The sequence below is a fragment of the Ursus arctos genome, unplaced genomic scaffold, assembly GCF_023065955.2.
Source record: "Ursus arctos isolate Adak ecotype North America unplaced genomic scaffold, UrsArc2.0 scaffold_7, whole genome shotgun sequence".
Lineage (NCBI taxonomy): Eukaryota > Metazoa > Chordata > Mammalia > Carnivora > Ursidae > Ursus > Ursus arctos.
In genome coordinates, this window is record NW_026623089.1 from 14,231,629 (window position 1) to 14,244,622 (window position 12,994).

The window sequence follows — 12,994 nt, forward strand, 5'->3', positions numbered from 1 at the left end:
TTTGTTTCCTAAAATTTTGGTAATAGTTTACAAAAATGCAACTGATTATTGTATATTAAATTTTATATCCGTTGACTTTGAATAATACACTTATTGATTCCAGTAGTTGTATTGTAAATTCTTTAGGATTTTCCAAGTCATCTGCAAATAGAAATGTCTTCCTTTCCAATCTCTGTACCTTTTATTTCTTTTCATTGCTTTATTGTAACGGTTAGGACCTCTAGTCCAATGTTGACTACAGGTGTTAAGAATGAATATCTTTCATTTGTTCCTGACTTTTTTGGGGAAAAGTCAATATTTCACTATTAAATATGATTTTTACATGTAGGTTTTTTTTATAGATGTCCTTTTTCAGATTAAGAAGGTTCTCTACTATTCTTAGATTGCTGAGCATTTTTTTATTATGGAAGGAGTGCTGAAATTCATTGAATGCTTTTTCTTTGTCCATTATACTCACATGGTTTTCATCCTGTCTCTTAATATGGTAAATTACATTAATTTTTAAATATTAAACTAGCCTTGCATTTTGGAATAAACCCAAGTTGGTCTTGGTACATTATCCTTTTAACATATTGCTAAATGCTATCTACTGAACTTTTTGAATCTATGTAAGGAATATTAGTCCAAATTTTCTTCTTTGTCTTTGTCAGGTTCTGCTATTTGGGTAAGATGGGCCTCACATATCAAGTTGGAAAAAGTCATGAGACTATTTGGTGTGAATGAGAATCAGGAACAAAAAACAAGTCACACATTGACCTATGAGCTGGACATCAATTCATAGGTTTTTTTTTTTTTTTTGCCTCTCTGAATGTTCCAGGTTGTGCATTCTGTAATTTGTCACAGGCTCTGAAATAATGGTAAAGAGATGGTGCTCTGGCAGGGTAATACATCGATGAGAACAGAATCCGGAAAGTGAATTTGAGTCACACCAATTGCTAAATGAAGTAAACTTCAAGCAATTGATTTGAACATAAAATGATTCGTTCTATTCCTGCTTTTTATAGAGCTTTTCCTTTGAAATATTGCTTTCTTTTTGATAACAGTAAGAAGAAAAAAAATAGTTTATGTAGTTTTAACAACTTTAAAAAGGAAGCTGACATTATTATAATAAAGCAGGCATACACTGGACCGATTTTTTTCTTTAGTTTTCTTAAGATATAATTAACATACAGCTCTGAGTAAGTTTGAAATGTATGACATAATGACTTATGTATATTGCAAAATGATGATCACAAGTTTAGTGAACATCTGTTACCTCATATAGATACACACACAAAAAAAGAAGAAAAATGTCTTTGTGCGTGTGATGAGAACTTTTAGGATTTTCTTTCTTAGCGGTTTCCAAATATAACATAGAACACTGTTAACTATAGTCATCATGTTGTGCATGACATTTTCCATTACATATTTATCTTATAACTGGGAGTTTGTACCTTTTGACCACCTTCATTCAGTTCACCTTCCCCTGCCTCTGATAAATACAAAGTTGATCTTTTTTATCTATGAATTTGGTTTTTTTGGTGGTGTGTGTGTGTGTGTGTGTGTGTGTGTGTATGTGTGTTTTAGATGCCACATAAAAGTAAGATCATACTGTATTTGTCTTTGTCTGACTTACTTTACTTAACATGGCAGGATTTCCTTTTTTACAGCTGAATATTATTTCATTGTGTGTATGTACACCACATTTTCTTTATCCATTCATCTATTGACAAACACTTAAGTTGTTTCCCCGTCTTGGCTATTATAAATAACATTGCAGTGAAAATGGGGGTTCAGATAGCTCTTCGACGTAATGATTTGGTTTCCTTCAGATGTATGCCTAGAAGTAGAGTTGCTGGAACACATGATAGTTCTATTTTTAATTTTTCAAGGAAACTCCACACTGTCTTTCGTAATGCTTGTGACAGTTTACAATCCTACCTCCAGTGCCCAGGGTTCCCCTTCCTCTACATCATCACCAGCATTTGTTATTTCTTGTCTTAACGTTAGCCGTCCCAACAGGTGCGCAGTGATACCTCACTGTGGTTTTGCTGTCCATTTCCTTAATGATTAGTGATGCTGAGCATCTTTTCAAGTACCTGTTGGCCATTGGAATAGCTTCTTTGGCAAAATGTCTATTTAGGTTCTTTGCTCATTTTTAAATGGAATTATTATAATTATTTTTTTGCTACTGAGCTGTATGTTATTAATGTATTTTGGGTATGAACCCCCTATCAGATATATGATTTGCAAATCTCTTCTCCCATTTCAGAGCCTGCCTTTTCATGGTATTAATGGTTTCCTTTGCTCTGCAGACTTTTTAGTTTGATGTCATCCCATTTGTCTATTTTTGATGTTGTTGCTTGTGTTATCCAAAAATTCATTGCCAAGACCCATGCCAAAGAGTTTCTCTCCAGGCCAATTTTTTTTTTTTTTTTTTTTTTTTTTTTACTTATATGTTATACAGACTACTTTAAGAGAGCAATAAATTTCCTGGACCTCCTGTGTTGAGTTTTATTATTTTTACTATAATTTTATTTGACACTTATGAACATAGAACTATAAACTTTTATTTTGTAATTTTACACATCTATAAAAATAATACACACAAATTAAATATGAACAGAACTTTGTAAACAATGAAATGCAAGTTAATAGCATTAATTTAATGTACGGGGTAATACCATTTTGTTGAAGCTAAATTGGGGCTTACAATTGGAATATACTCCTGTTTCAGCATGAGTTGCTTTGAGTTGAGCAGGCCTATGTTACTGGGTGTCATGTGATGACTTCATTCTTCTGCCGTTTTCCTCCATTTGAACTTCCGTGAACTGTTTGTCCAATATCATTGGCTCCGTCATTTAAGTATTAAGTGCACCTCTGCACTTCTATTATTTTCTTTTTAGCTAGAGATCATAAATCCCATTCAATACCAGGACAAGTGTAAATGCAGGCGGTAAAATTATGTACCAATATCTAGCCTTCAGGGCCTAATCCAGATGATCCGGCATTTGGTCATTGGTCATATTAATTTATTTTAGACTCTCATGAAAAATGCATAGTGTAGAAATCTCCTGTGGAACTCTAGACCTTCGAGAATATAAATCACCGTTGCTGATGGGCCCAACAGCTCAACATTAAAAGTCTCAAAAGGGGAAAAGACTGGAAGTATGACCAAGGCCTGTAGGTCCTGGTGGTCCTGTCAGAGCACACGGTGAATATGTCATTTCTTGAGTCTAGAGGAGTTTGAGTGTGAAAACGAGGAGCCAGAGAGAAGCTGGTTTGGGAAGGTCAGGATGGAGAAAATGTACCAGGTGTGCTTGTTAAACCAGCAGGATCTATGTGTAGCCACTGGCTTCTTGTACCGCTCACCCAGGAAGGGCTGAACGTCTTGTTTATTGCCTTTCACATTAAATTGTTGGATTCAGATGTCATCGCAGAAACACGAACCTGAGACATAATAGGGTACTGCTGGTGGTGCCAGGGTATAATTTGGTGATTTCAGACCTTTGCATACTAGGCATAAAGCAAGACACACCGTCAGTAAAACAGGGAGTCTTTTTCTTTCCCTGAAATGTAGACTTGTTTTGTGTGCCCTTCACTTATTTACGTTTAAGAAAACAATTGTAGTGAGAACATTTAATATGAGATTTACCCTCTCAACAGATTTTTAAGTGTAGAGTACAGTACTGCTGACTGTAGGCATGATGTTGGACGGCAGATTTCAAGAGCTTACTCATCTTGCGTAACTAAAACTTGATGCCCCTCGGAACAGCAACTCCCCTTTTCCCCCTCCTCCAGCCCCTGGCCATTAACACTGTGCTCTCTCTTTCTCTGACTTTGAGTGTTTTAGGAACCTCCTGTAAGTGGAATCATACAGTAGTTGTTCTCTTTTGACTGGTTAATTTCACTTAGCATAATGTCCTCATGGTTCATCCCTGTTGTCACACCTACAGCAGCATTTCCTTCTTTGCTTAAGGTTGAATAATATTCCATGTGCCATTTGGATGTACACGAAATGCACACCCTGTCTTTCAGACCCACCCAACCCACTTGGACCCATTCTCCTCTCTTATCAGTTACCTCACCTCTTGTAATTTCATGGCCCCCATTGACTGGGGCACAAAGAGAATGAAAGGGGGTTCCAGAACCAAAGCAGGGGCTAAGGCCTGAGCAGGAACTTCGTGGAAGGGTGGGAGGAGGACAAATCACAGTTGAGTGGGGTTGTCTGCTACCTCTTTGCTGTCTCCAGAGGGTTACTGCTGCACCTAGTGATCAATTTTCCATGGATCACCTTGTAACCTGGCCCTGGAAGATTTTTCCATCACTTCCCTGTGAAAACACCTATGTCATGGTGTCAAGCTACATGTCCCTCGTCTACTCATCTTTTAACTTTGTGGCATTGGGCCTGGTCCTGCCAGTCCGCCTGACTACTGCAGTGGGCCCTGCCTCCCTTATGCCCTCTCTCTAGGCCGCAGAGTGGGTAGCGTGGGAGTGGACAGCCCTGTTTTCTCTGAGCATGAGCACAGAGGGCTTGGGTAGAAGGCAACATATGTTTTGTGAGATTCCTGAGGCCTATGGTTTGTAAGCGCATTGACATCCTATCCAGAATCCTAGCTGAATTTTTCTAGTTTGCAGCCTCAATACTCATAGATCCCACATTGTGTATGTGGCAAGTTAAGTGGTAATTGAGGTTTGCAAATTTTCATGTAATTTATTCTGGTTTTCTTCCAATGGCCTGTGAGCTAAAACTTAAACACAGCTTCGTTGTAGTTGCTTCTTCCTGTTTAGAGAGCTGGCATAATATTTTGTCTTCTGGGCTCAAATAACCATGTAATTACTCTGTAATCATATAGTAATTAGCATGTACTATATGCATTTATTACATAATTATATTCCTGGAGGATTGCATGGCAATTAGACTTACATTCAGCATATCATTTTATATACTGTATAATGAACAAGTATGTAATTTGTTGCTTTTTTCTTTTATCCTAATTTTCAGTTTACCAACCAGGAGCTGGAAACTTATTCTCCTGTTGCCTTGTTTATGCATTGTCAGGCAGGTGCCTGAGCTCCTTTGGCTCCTTTGGCCTCAGTACCACCTAATTATACATCTAAGGGAGCGCTAGGGGCTTGTGGGCTGCCCTGGGCTCCCAGCCTTTGCACTCCTTATACTTTCGACTTGTCATGAACTCATTACCTATTAGCTTCAAAACACAGAGTTGATCAGAGCTCCCAGCATCCACAGGGACATGGCCGGACCTCAGTTAGAACAGAGGGTGTGTGAGCAGCCCGGCAGCCCGCACTGTGATCACGCCTGCCTTTCTCTCCTTTGCAGTGGAACCTGTTCCCAAAGGGAACAACTGCCTGGACGCCGCCAAGGCCTGTAACCTCGACGATACCTGCAAGAAGTACAGGTCCGCCTACATCACCCCCTGCACCACCAGCATGTCCAACGAGGTCTGCAACCGGCGTAAGTGCCACAAGGCCCTGCGGCAGTTCTTCGACAAAGTTCCGGCCAAGCACAGTTACGGGATGCTCTTCTGCTCCTGCCGGGACATCGCGTGCACCGAGCGGAGGCGCCAGACCATCGTGCCCGTGTGCTCCTACGAGGAGAGGGAGAAGCCCAACTGCCTGAACTTGCAGGACTCCTGCAAGACGAATTACATCTGCAGGTAAGCGGGCGCCGGCAGCTGGGTGATAAATGAGCTGGCAAGGAGAACCTTTGCGGCTGCTTCCGTGGCCGAGCTCCTGTTTTCTGAGTTTCTACGGGTGGGTGGGGGCGGGGAGGCCGAGGGGAGGGAAGGTGGTGGAGCGGACTGGCCAGAAACTGAGGTCTGCCCTCGGCCCAGGGTTCTTCTGAAGCTGGTTAGGCTCTTGTGCTGAGGAATGTTCTGGTCTTGAACCCGGGAACGCTTTGAGAGGTGCTTAGTAAGCACAGAGGGTCCCCTGAGGCCAGGTGAGCATGAAGGCTGGTGCCCACTCCGCGAGCCCTGAGCTGCTGCCGGGGATCTCAGGGGGTTAACTCAGTGTGGGGGGGTGCAGATAGGGAGGCTCTTGACTGTCAGGGTCTAAAGACTGGGAGAGACCAGGGAGAGAGACTAGGCTGTGTCCAGCCCTGAAGAGAACTTCCAGAACACCTGGGGCTGTTCGGGCCATTCAGTCATCCATGTGGCTGAGGAAAGTGGGCACCCTCCTGCCCAGCCCTGCTTCTGGATCTCAGCCCCCAGCAGAAGCCCTGCTAAGCCTGTCCCCATTGTTGAAAACAGTGGCTTCCTTTGCCTTTTTGACCATTTAAAAATTTTTATTTTAATGTTTGAAGGAATCCATAAACACATTCTCTGTGTTTAAAAAAAAAAGGAATATAGAATTAGGTAGCTGCCCCCTTCACTCTGCACACACTTGCCCTCGACTGTCACTGTCAATAATTTGATGTGTGTCCTTCTAAAACTTGGGGTTGAATTCGGTTGCTGGTGGAAGCAAGCAGATTCTGGTAAGCAGAGACCTGAGTCTTTGCAGCCTGAGGCAATGGGCATGCTGCGTTCACACAGGCAGCCTGGACCCCGGCGGGAGGTTCAGCTGGGGCATCATTTTGACAACACCTGTATTTTGTCCCGGGGAGGGGAGGCAGGAGCCTTCGAACGCCATCTTGGACAAAATCCTAAGCGCTCAATGAATGTTCACAGGTGAACAAGTAGATGAGGGTCTGACTATGTGCTTGTTTGCTTATAGGTTCCCCATTTCTAAAGAGCAGAGAGCAAGGTGGGGGGGGGGAAATGTCATACTTTGAAGATTCTGGTGAGCTGAGTTTCTGGTCAGTTTAAAGTTTACTCTGATAGAATGGCATCCCATTCTCTCCTTAAACCAGTTCTAGTAGGGACCAAAGAAAATTAAAAGTCCTCATTATTTGTAGAACCCTCTCATGCTGAAGATTTTTCTGGAAGTAATATCCCTCCACTTTTTTTCTAAGTTCTCAGCAGGTGACTTGCTGTAGGAGAAAGAGTGTAGGTGAGCAGTCATGCCCTGGGAGGGGTCAGGTGTTCCTACAATGCAGTTTCTCCAAGGACTCTGTCACTCCTAGACCACTGCTCCATTGAGACCTTCTTAGCTACGGGCTAGAAGCAGAGACAGCTTGCTAGAAGGATGAGGCAGGTCCTCCACCCAGCCATAACCTGGGGAACCCAATCAGCCAGAGAATAAAAGAAACCCCTGCTGGAGAAGAATGTGGCCGAGGAGCAGGACACAGGGAGGAAGCATAGGAGCAGGTTGGGAGGGAGCAGACCTTCTGAACAGCCCCCCTGTGAAGACCCCTGGATTTGAAACTCAAGTTCCTGGTGCCCCTTTAGTCTGAGCAGAAGGCATCCCTTTTCTAGGAGCAGGACCGAGTTTCTAGGATCTTTCTTGGCTTAAAGTGAGACAGATACAGCTTCTCCCTGTCTCTTCGGTAGATGTTGTCTTCTTCACTGATGGGTCCAAGCCAGGCGGCTTCAAGACAGGAAGCTGTATGGGGAGGGAATGGAGCGGTGGGTGAGCCCACTGAGCAGTGGCCGGGAGGTGGGAGAGGTGATGGAACCTCTCCCTTCTCTTCTCATGAGGTTGGTTTTGCACATGAGCTCCAGAGGGGCTCTGTGATGGCTCCTGCACAGGCTGAAAGCTGACCCTGAGCCGTTCATCTGCATTACCTGGCGTGCTCTTCTCAAAATAGAGAATCCTTGGGGCACCTGGGTGGCTCGGTCAGTTAAGCGTCCGACTCCTGATTTCAGCTCAGGTCATGATTTCAGGGTTGTCGGGCTCTGTGCTCACCCTAGAGTCTGCTGGAGATTCTCTGCCTTTCCCACTGCTCTAAATAAATAAATAAATACATAAATATGTAAAATCTTTAGAGAATCCTTGGAGGGCTGGTGTAAATTCGCTAAGTCAGATTGCTTTTTTGCTGAGCTGTAGTGAGAAATAGCTGGGAGTTTGGGAACTTGGAGTGCTCTGGGGGAGATGGCAGAAGGAAAGTGCAGATGACAGGGCAATTTGGGTGCTGTTTGGGGTTCAGACTGACCCGCTAGGAAGGTTCCAGGAATTATTTGTATTGAGACAGCCTCAGCAGCAGACCATGGCCTCAGCTGATGGGGCAGAAATGTCCTGGGGGAGCAGCAGGACAGTCCTGCCTGATAGTGACTGTGTCTGGCCACACCGAAGTGGGGAGGTAGTGACCACCGCTGCCATGTGGTAGAGTGGAGGTGTGCGTGACTAGAAAGCTGTTTGGAAATCCAGATTCTACACCACCCAGGGGCACTACCGAGTGAAATTTACCTCAGCGGGATTGATGGGTTTTATACCCTGTCTTGAGACTTCCCTGGGAAGGTGAATCAGCACCTTCCCCGGTGGTACCCATTGGTAAGTGATTTAGCCCATAATTTCTTTCCAGGGCCTGGACTTATTACTCATGATTACCTCCTCCCTGTCAGATGTGGTAAATGTACTTTAAGCTGCTGGATAGGCTAGGGGTGTTTTCTTTCATCAGATGTTATTAATCTTGTCTTTAGCCCTATCCCTTTTATTCCATCCCTCCTCCATCCATCCCGGGGAGGCCCTCGTGCCTACCGCCCAGAGCAGCGGCTGGTACTCTCTGGAGCAGGGGCTTCTGCAGGGTTTCACGTGGCAGGTGCTCCGGCCCTTACCCACCCAGAGACAGGGAGGCATCGCGGAGAGGATGACTTAAGGTCTATTTTGAGTATTCCCAAAGGGAAGGGGCAGCAAGAGGAGACATTGCTTCCCCAAAACAGTTTTCTTCGAAAGCTCACACTTTCAAAGGCTCCACTTCCATCTTGGGATCAGCGACTATGAAAGAGCTGCCTCGGCCCATCGACACGGCCTGCACTTGCTAGTTTCCCGTTCGCGGCACGAGGGTTCCTTCTGCCAGGGCCCAGCGGCGCCCCTGCGCAGAACCCGTCTCTCTCCAGCCTGTGCCTTCACACAGAAGAGATGCAACTTCAGCCTTCCCTGTTGACTTTGTTTTCTCTTCTCCTTTCCCTTTTAGAAAAGCTGACTGGTTCCTTTCCTCTTGGGGTGGTTGGGGCCTCCAAGCTTGTCTACAGAATATCAAACGCAGAGGTATTTTGGGGAGGATGTGATGAAATTTAAAAGGCACACTTTCTTCCCCTGAAGCACAGCGTCTCCCTTGCCAATGGTCCTCTGGTTGCTTTCCTCAGTGCCTGGAAGGATGTCAGGGCTGGGTTTGGCCGTAAAGGAGGCATAGTCCTTTATTCCTGCTGCAAGTTGTTATGGATGCATAATTTAAACTTCCGCCTACCTCCTTTCCCCCGAACTGATAATCCAAATCAAACTCAGCACTTGAGCACTGGCTCAGGGTGCTCAGATACGCTCCTAGCTCCTTTATTTTTCTAATTAAAAAAGACGCCTCAGCTCGACTTTATTACCAAGAGGTCTAGCATCTTCCTCTGGAGTATGCCCCCTTCTGTTCTCATCTAAGAGTGACCGAGTTCTACTCCAAAACCCTGTCTGCTTCCCACGCCGGGCAAAGAGGGAGCAGGAGGCTGAGGACCAGCTCACCTGCCTGTGGCTTTGGGTGCTGCCTCACGGTGTCGCTGTTGAGAACAACCCAGAGGATGCGTGGTTTGGGGCTCTGCCCTTCTTGGCCATTCTGCTCAGGCTGCAGGTGCTGCATCCTTGGGCGCCGAGTAACTCCGTTCATACTCAGTATGTAGCCGCTGTTTCCCAAAACATGCCGTGTTGCCCTGGGGTGGGGCCCCGATCCGTTCCAGCCAGAGCCAGCCCAGCAGCTGAGACTTCCCCTTTACTGGCAGTGCATTCCGAAGTGGATGTCGCAATGTTGCATTTCCTCCCTCTCCCTCGCTCCCTCCTTTTAAAAAGATGTTACTGTGGTAAGAGCACTTGTCATGACGTCTACCTTCTGAACAGACCTTTGACTGCACCAGCCAGTGTTGTCATCTGCAGGCACAGTGTTGTACAGCAGATTCCTAGAACTCACTTGTCTAGGATAACTGAGATTAGTATACGCTGATTAGCAGCTCCCTGCTTCCCCTCCCCCATCTCTCAGCCACCACGATATATTCTTTGCTTCCATGGGTTGGATGATTTTAGATCCCTCGTGTAAGTGAGATCATGCAGTGTTTGTCTTTCTGTGACTGGCTTATTTCACTCAGCATAAATTCCTCCAGGTTCATCTCTGTTGTCTCCTATTGTGGAAGTTCCTTCTTTTTAAGGTGCAACAGTGCTTGGTCAGGGATATCTCATTCCTTCTGGAAAGATTCTGATAATGCTGAACCTCAAAAGAGAAGGTATCAGGGCCTCTGTGCCCTCTGTCCCCAATCCACTTGGTTGTCCTGGTGCCTTGGCTCTGTGTCCCCCATAGCTTCCAGGAATGGTGGTTTTGATCAGGTCACCAAGTATATGATTCTCCCTTTTCCCAGGGACTAAGGATGCTGCAGTTGTGTCCTGGAGACCTGGTTTTTGTTGTGTATGGTTTGGTTTGTTTTTAGCAGAACCAGGAAGGTCTCTCTGATACAGCTCCAGAGGAACAGCATATGTAATTTTCAAAATCCTGCCCTAGCCAGCACCACTCTCCACCCTGGGGCTGACTCTGTTATACTCAGGGGGAATGTGTTGTTGTTAATTTATTAACTGGGCAGTTGAGAAACACATCACAAAGCCATCCAGCAGATTTCTGCTCCAGTAACTCACTTGGTCTGACAGGTGTTAGTGCACCCTTAAAGGGTGAGGAGCGTTTCATTTGCCTGGAGTCACATCCCCTCCACACAGTAAACTGTGGATCTTAGAGATCAAGGACATCCTCCACAGCTTGGGCTGCATTCCTGAGTTGAAAACTGGGTTCTATATTACTATATCTGGACTTGTCTCGACATGCGGCAAACACAGGAGAAAATGGCTCAGAGGATAATTAATGCCTAAAACTAGATGGGTAGATTAATTTGGCACTTAATTTTATTTTACGCTGATTCATTCACAAATGGAAATCAGCAATTAGACAATGCAAACTTTTGAACCATGGAAAGAAAGGTTCGGGAATATGAGAAAATACAAGTAAAACATTTTCCAGTTCATTTGAGCAGTTTTCATTTCAAATGATTACATGGGTGTCTTTAGCAATGCATCCAGAGTGCCGAATGGCTAGGTTTTTGATGTGTCCCACCTGCATGAGTGGCCCACCACCCAGACTGGGTGCTGAACCCCCCCATCCCCCAACACTTGAGGGGGGAGCTCCTGTGTGCATGCAACGGATTCATCAGGAGGCTGAGAGAAGAGCAAGGCTGTCCTCCGACCTCCACTGCTGCCTTCTTGGAGTCCAGCAGGTGGGAGGAGCATGCTTCCCATCGGGTCCTCCCGGCCCCCGCCCCCAGCCTGTGCACCCAGGAGGCAGGCGGCCAGTCCGCACCAGCGAAGCAGTGTTAGCGCTCGCCAGGGTCCTGCCTCACAGGGATAACCGGAGCCATGAATCAGGCGGGAGCCCGCTACAACTTGCTCTATCTTGTCACCTCGGATCTCTTTCCTTATCTCTCCTTCGGCATAGGCGGGCTTGGAGCCATTTGTTTGCTACCACTGGAGCCTGCCGCTAAAAAAATGCCCATCTGGATTTACACCACATCCTGTCTCTCTCCTGCCCGCCCCGTCCTGTGCCTGCCCAGAGCTCAGAGTCTCTGCCTCACCTTCTTCGCCCCTTCCTCCACCTGCCCACGTCCTCACCAGCGGCACTTTTGCCACTGTTGGCCCCGAGACAGAAAGAATCAGAGACTCCTTTCTTCATATGTGCACATTCTGTCAGTTACTAGATCCGCATGGACAGATGGAGTCTAGGCACCAGAACTGTGTTTTACCGTCTTTGAGTATGAAGGTGGGTGGAAGAGGGATGGAATGGAGTCTGCCCAGGAGGCCCAAAGAGAGAGCCCTGTGTTTCGTTGGGGGTGAGGTGTCATAGCGGAGGGTCTCAGGAGCCAAGCGCCTCGGTGGGTGAGAAGCAGGGAGAGTCGAGGAGAAGGAAGGCGCTCAGTTTGGGGAGGATACAGTGGTGGGGGTGGGAGGTAGGGCCCTGAAGACTGTCCTGGAGAGAGAAAGATCCATGTGATATAAAGACAAGAGGTTGGGAGGCTCCAGGTGCCATGTTGAAGTATCGACTTTATCCATTGAAGCTTTATGAAGGGAGAAAGACATGACCAGCTGGGCCTCAGAGGGCTCCCGGGTGGCTGTGTAGAGGGGGATCAGCTTGGGAAGAGTTCAGGAGGCAGGTGGGAGGTTCTTACGGTGGACCAGGATGAGAGGTGACCAGGAGAAAGAGGGTGATAGTTGGGAAGCTTGAGGCACCATGGATGGAAGGACTTGAGGGTTTACTGAGAGCGTCTGGCACACACAGAGGCTAATGTGGGTCTCTCCAGCCTGGTGACTAGGCAGATGATGCTGTTCGTAGCCAGGATGGGGAACAGGAGAAAGAGGGATGGGCTTTTTTCTTGGGTTGGAGATGGGGGAAGAGGACCATGAATTGTTTGCACCATGCTGTGTTTGAGGGGTGTGTTCATTGGGACTCTTTTGGTCCATGAGAAAAACCTAACTTAAGTGGCTAGGGCAGAAGAGGGGGTGGTATTAACTCACAGGACTGGGGAGGCAGGGTAATTGGACACGGCCAGAATGGCGGGCACAGTGTCACTGGGGCTACACTGTCACCTCGCTGCTCCCTCTGCTCGCTTCCTTCTCATCCTGTTTCTCAGTGAGTGCTGCCCCCGCAGCTGCAATGCACATATCTCGTTGCCTCATAATCAAAGACAGACTCTTCCCTACTGTAACCTGTTAGAAAAAGCCTGCACAAGGACTTTGATTGACCTTGGTTGTGGCACGTGCCCGTCCCTGGACGAGCCACTGAGGTGAGAAGGAATGTATACTTTGGCCTAGTCGAAGCCAGGGTTGGCAGAGTCAACTACCAGAGGCAGGGAAAGAGTGCTGGGCTCAGAATAACAAGGTGGGGTCTGCA

At 46.3% G+C, this 12,994-nt stretch overlaps 1 protein-coding gene across 11 annotated transcripts in view; it reads left to right on the forward strand.

Moving 5' to 3' along the window:
* The window catches only part of GFRA1 (GDNF family receptor alpha 1), a 203,825-nt gene that overhangs the window by 136,711 nt on the left and 54,120 nt on the right, over positions 1 to 12,994 (forward strand). For all 11 annotated transcript variants that reach the window (XM_044382180.3, XM_048218726.2, XM_026494209.4 and 8 more), the window contains one exon: positions 5,321 to 5,657. In XM_044382180.3, coding sequence (XP_044238115.1) covers positions 5,321 to 5,657 — 337 coding nt within the window. The remainder of the gene's footprint in view (positions 1 to 5,320; positions 5,658 to 12,994) is intronic.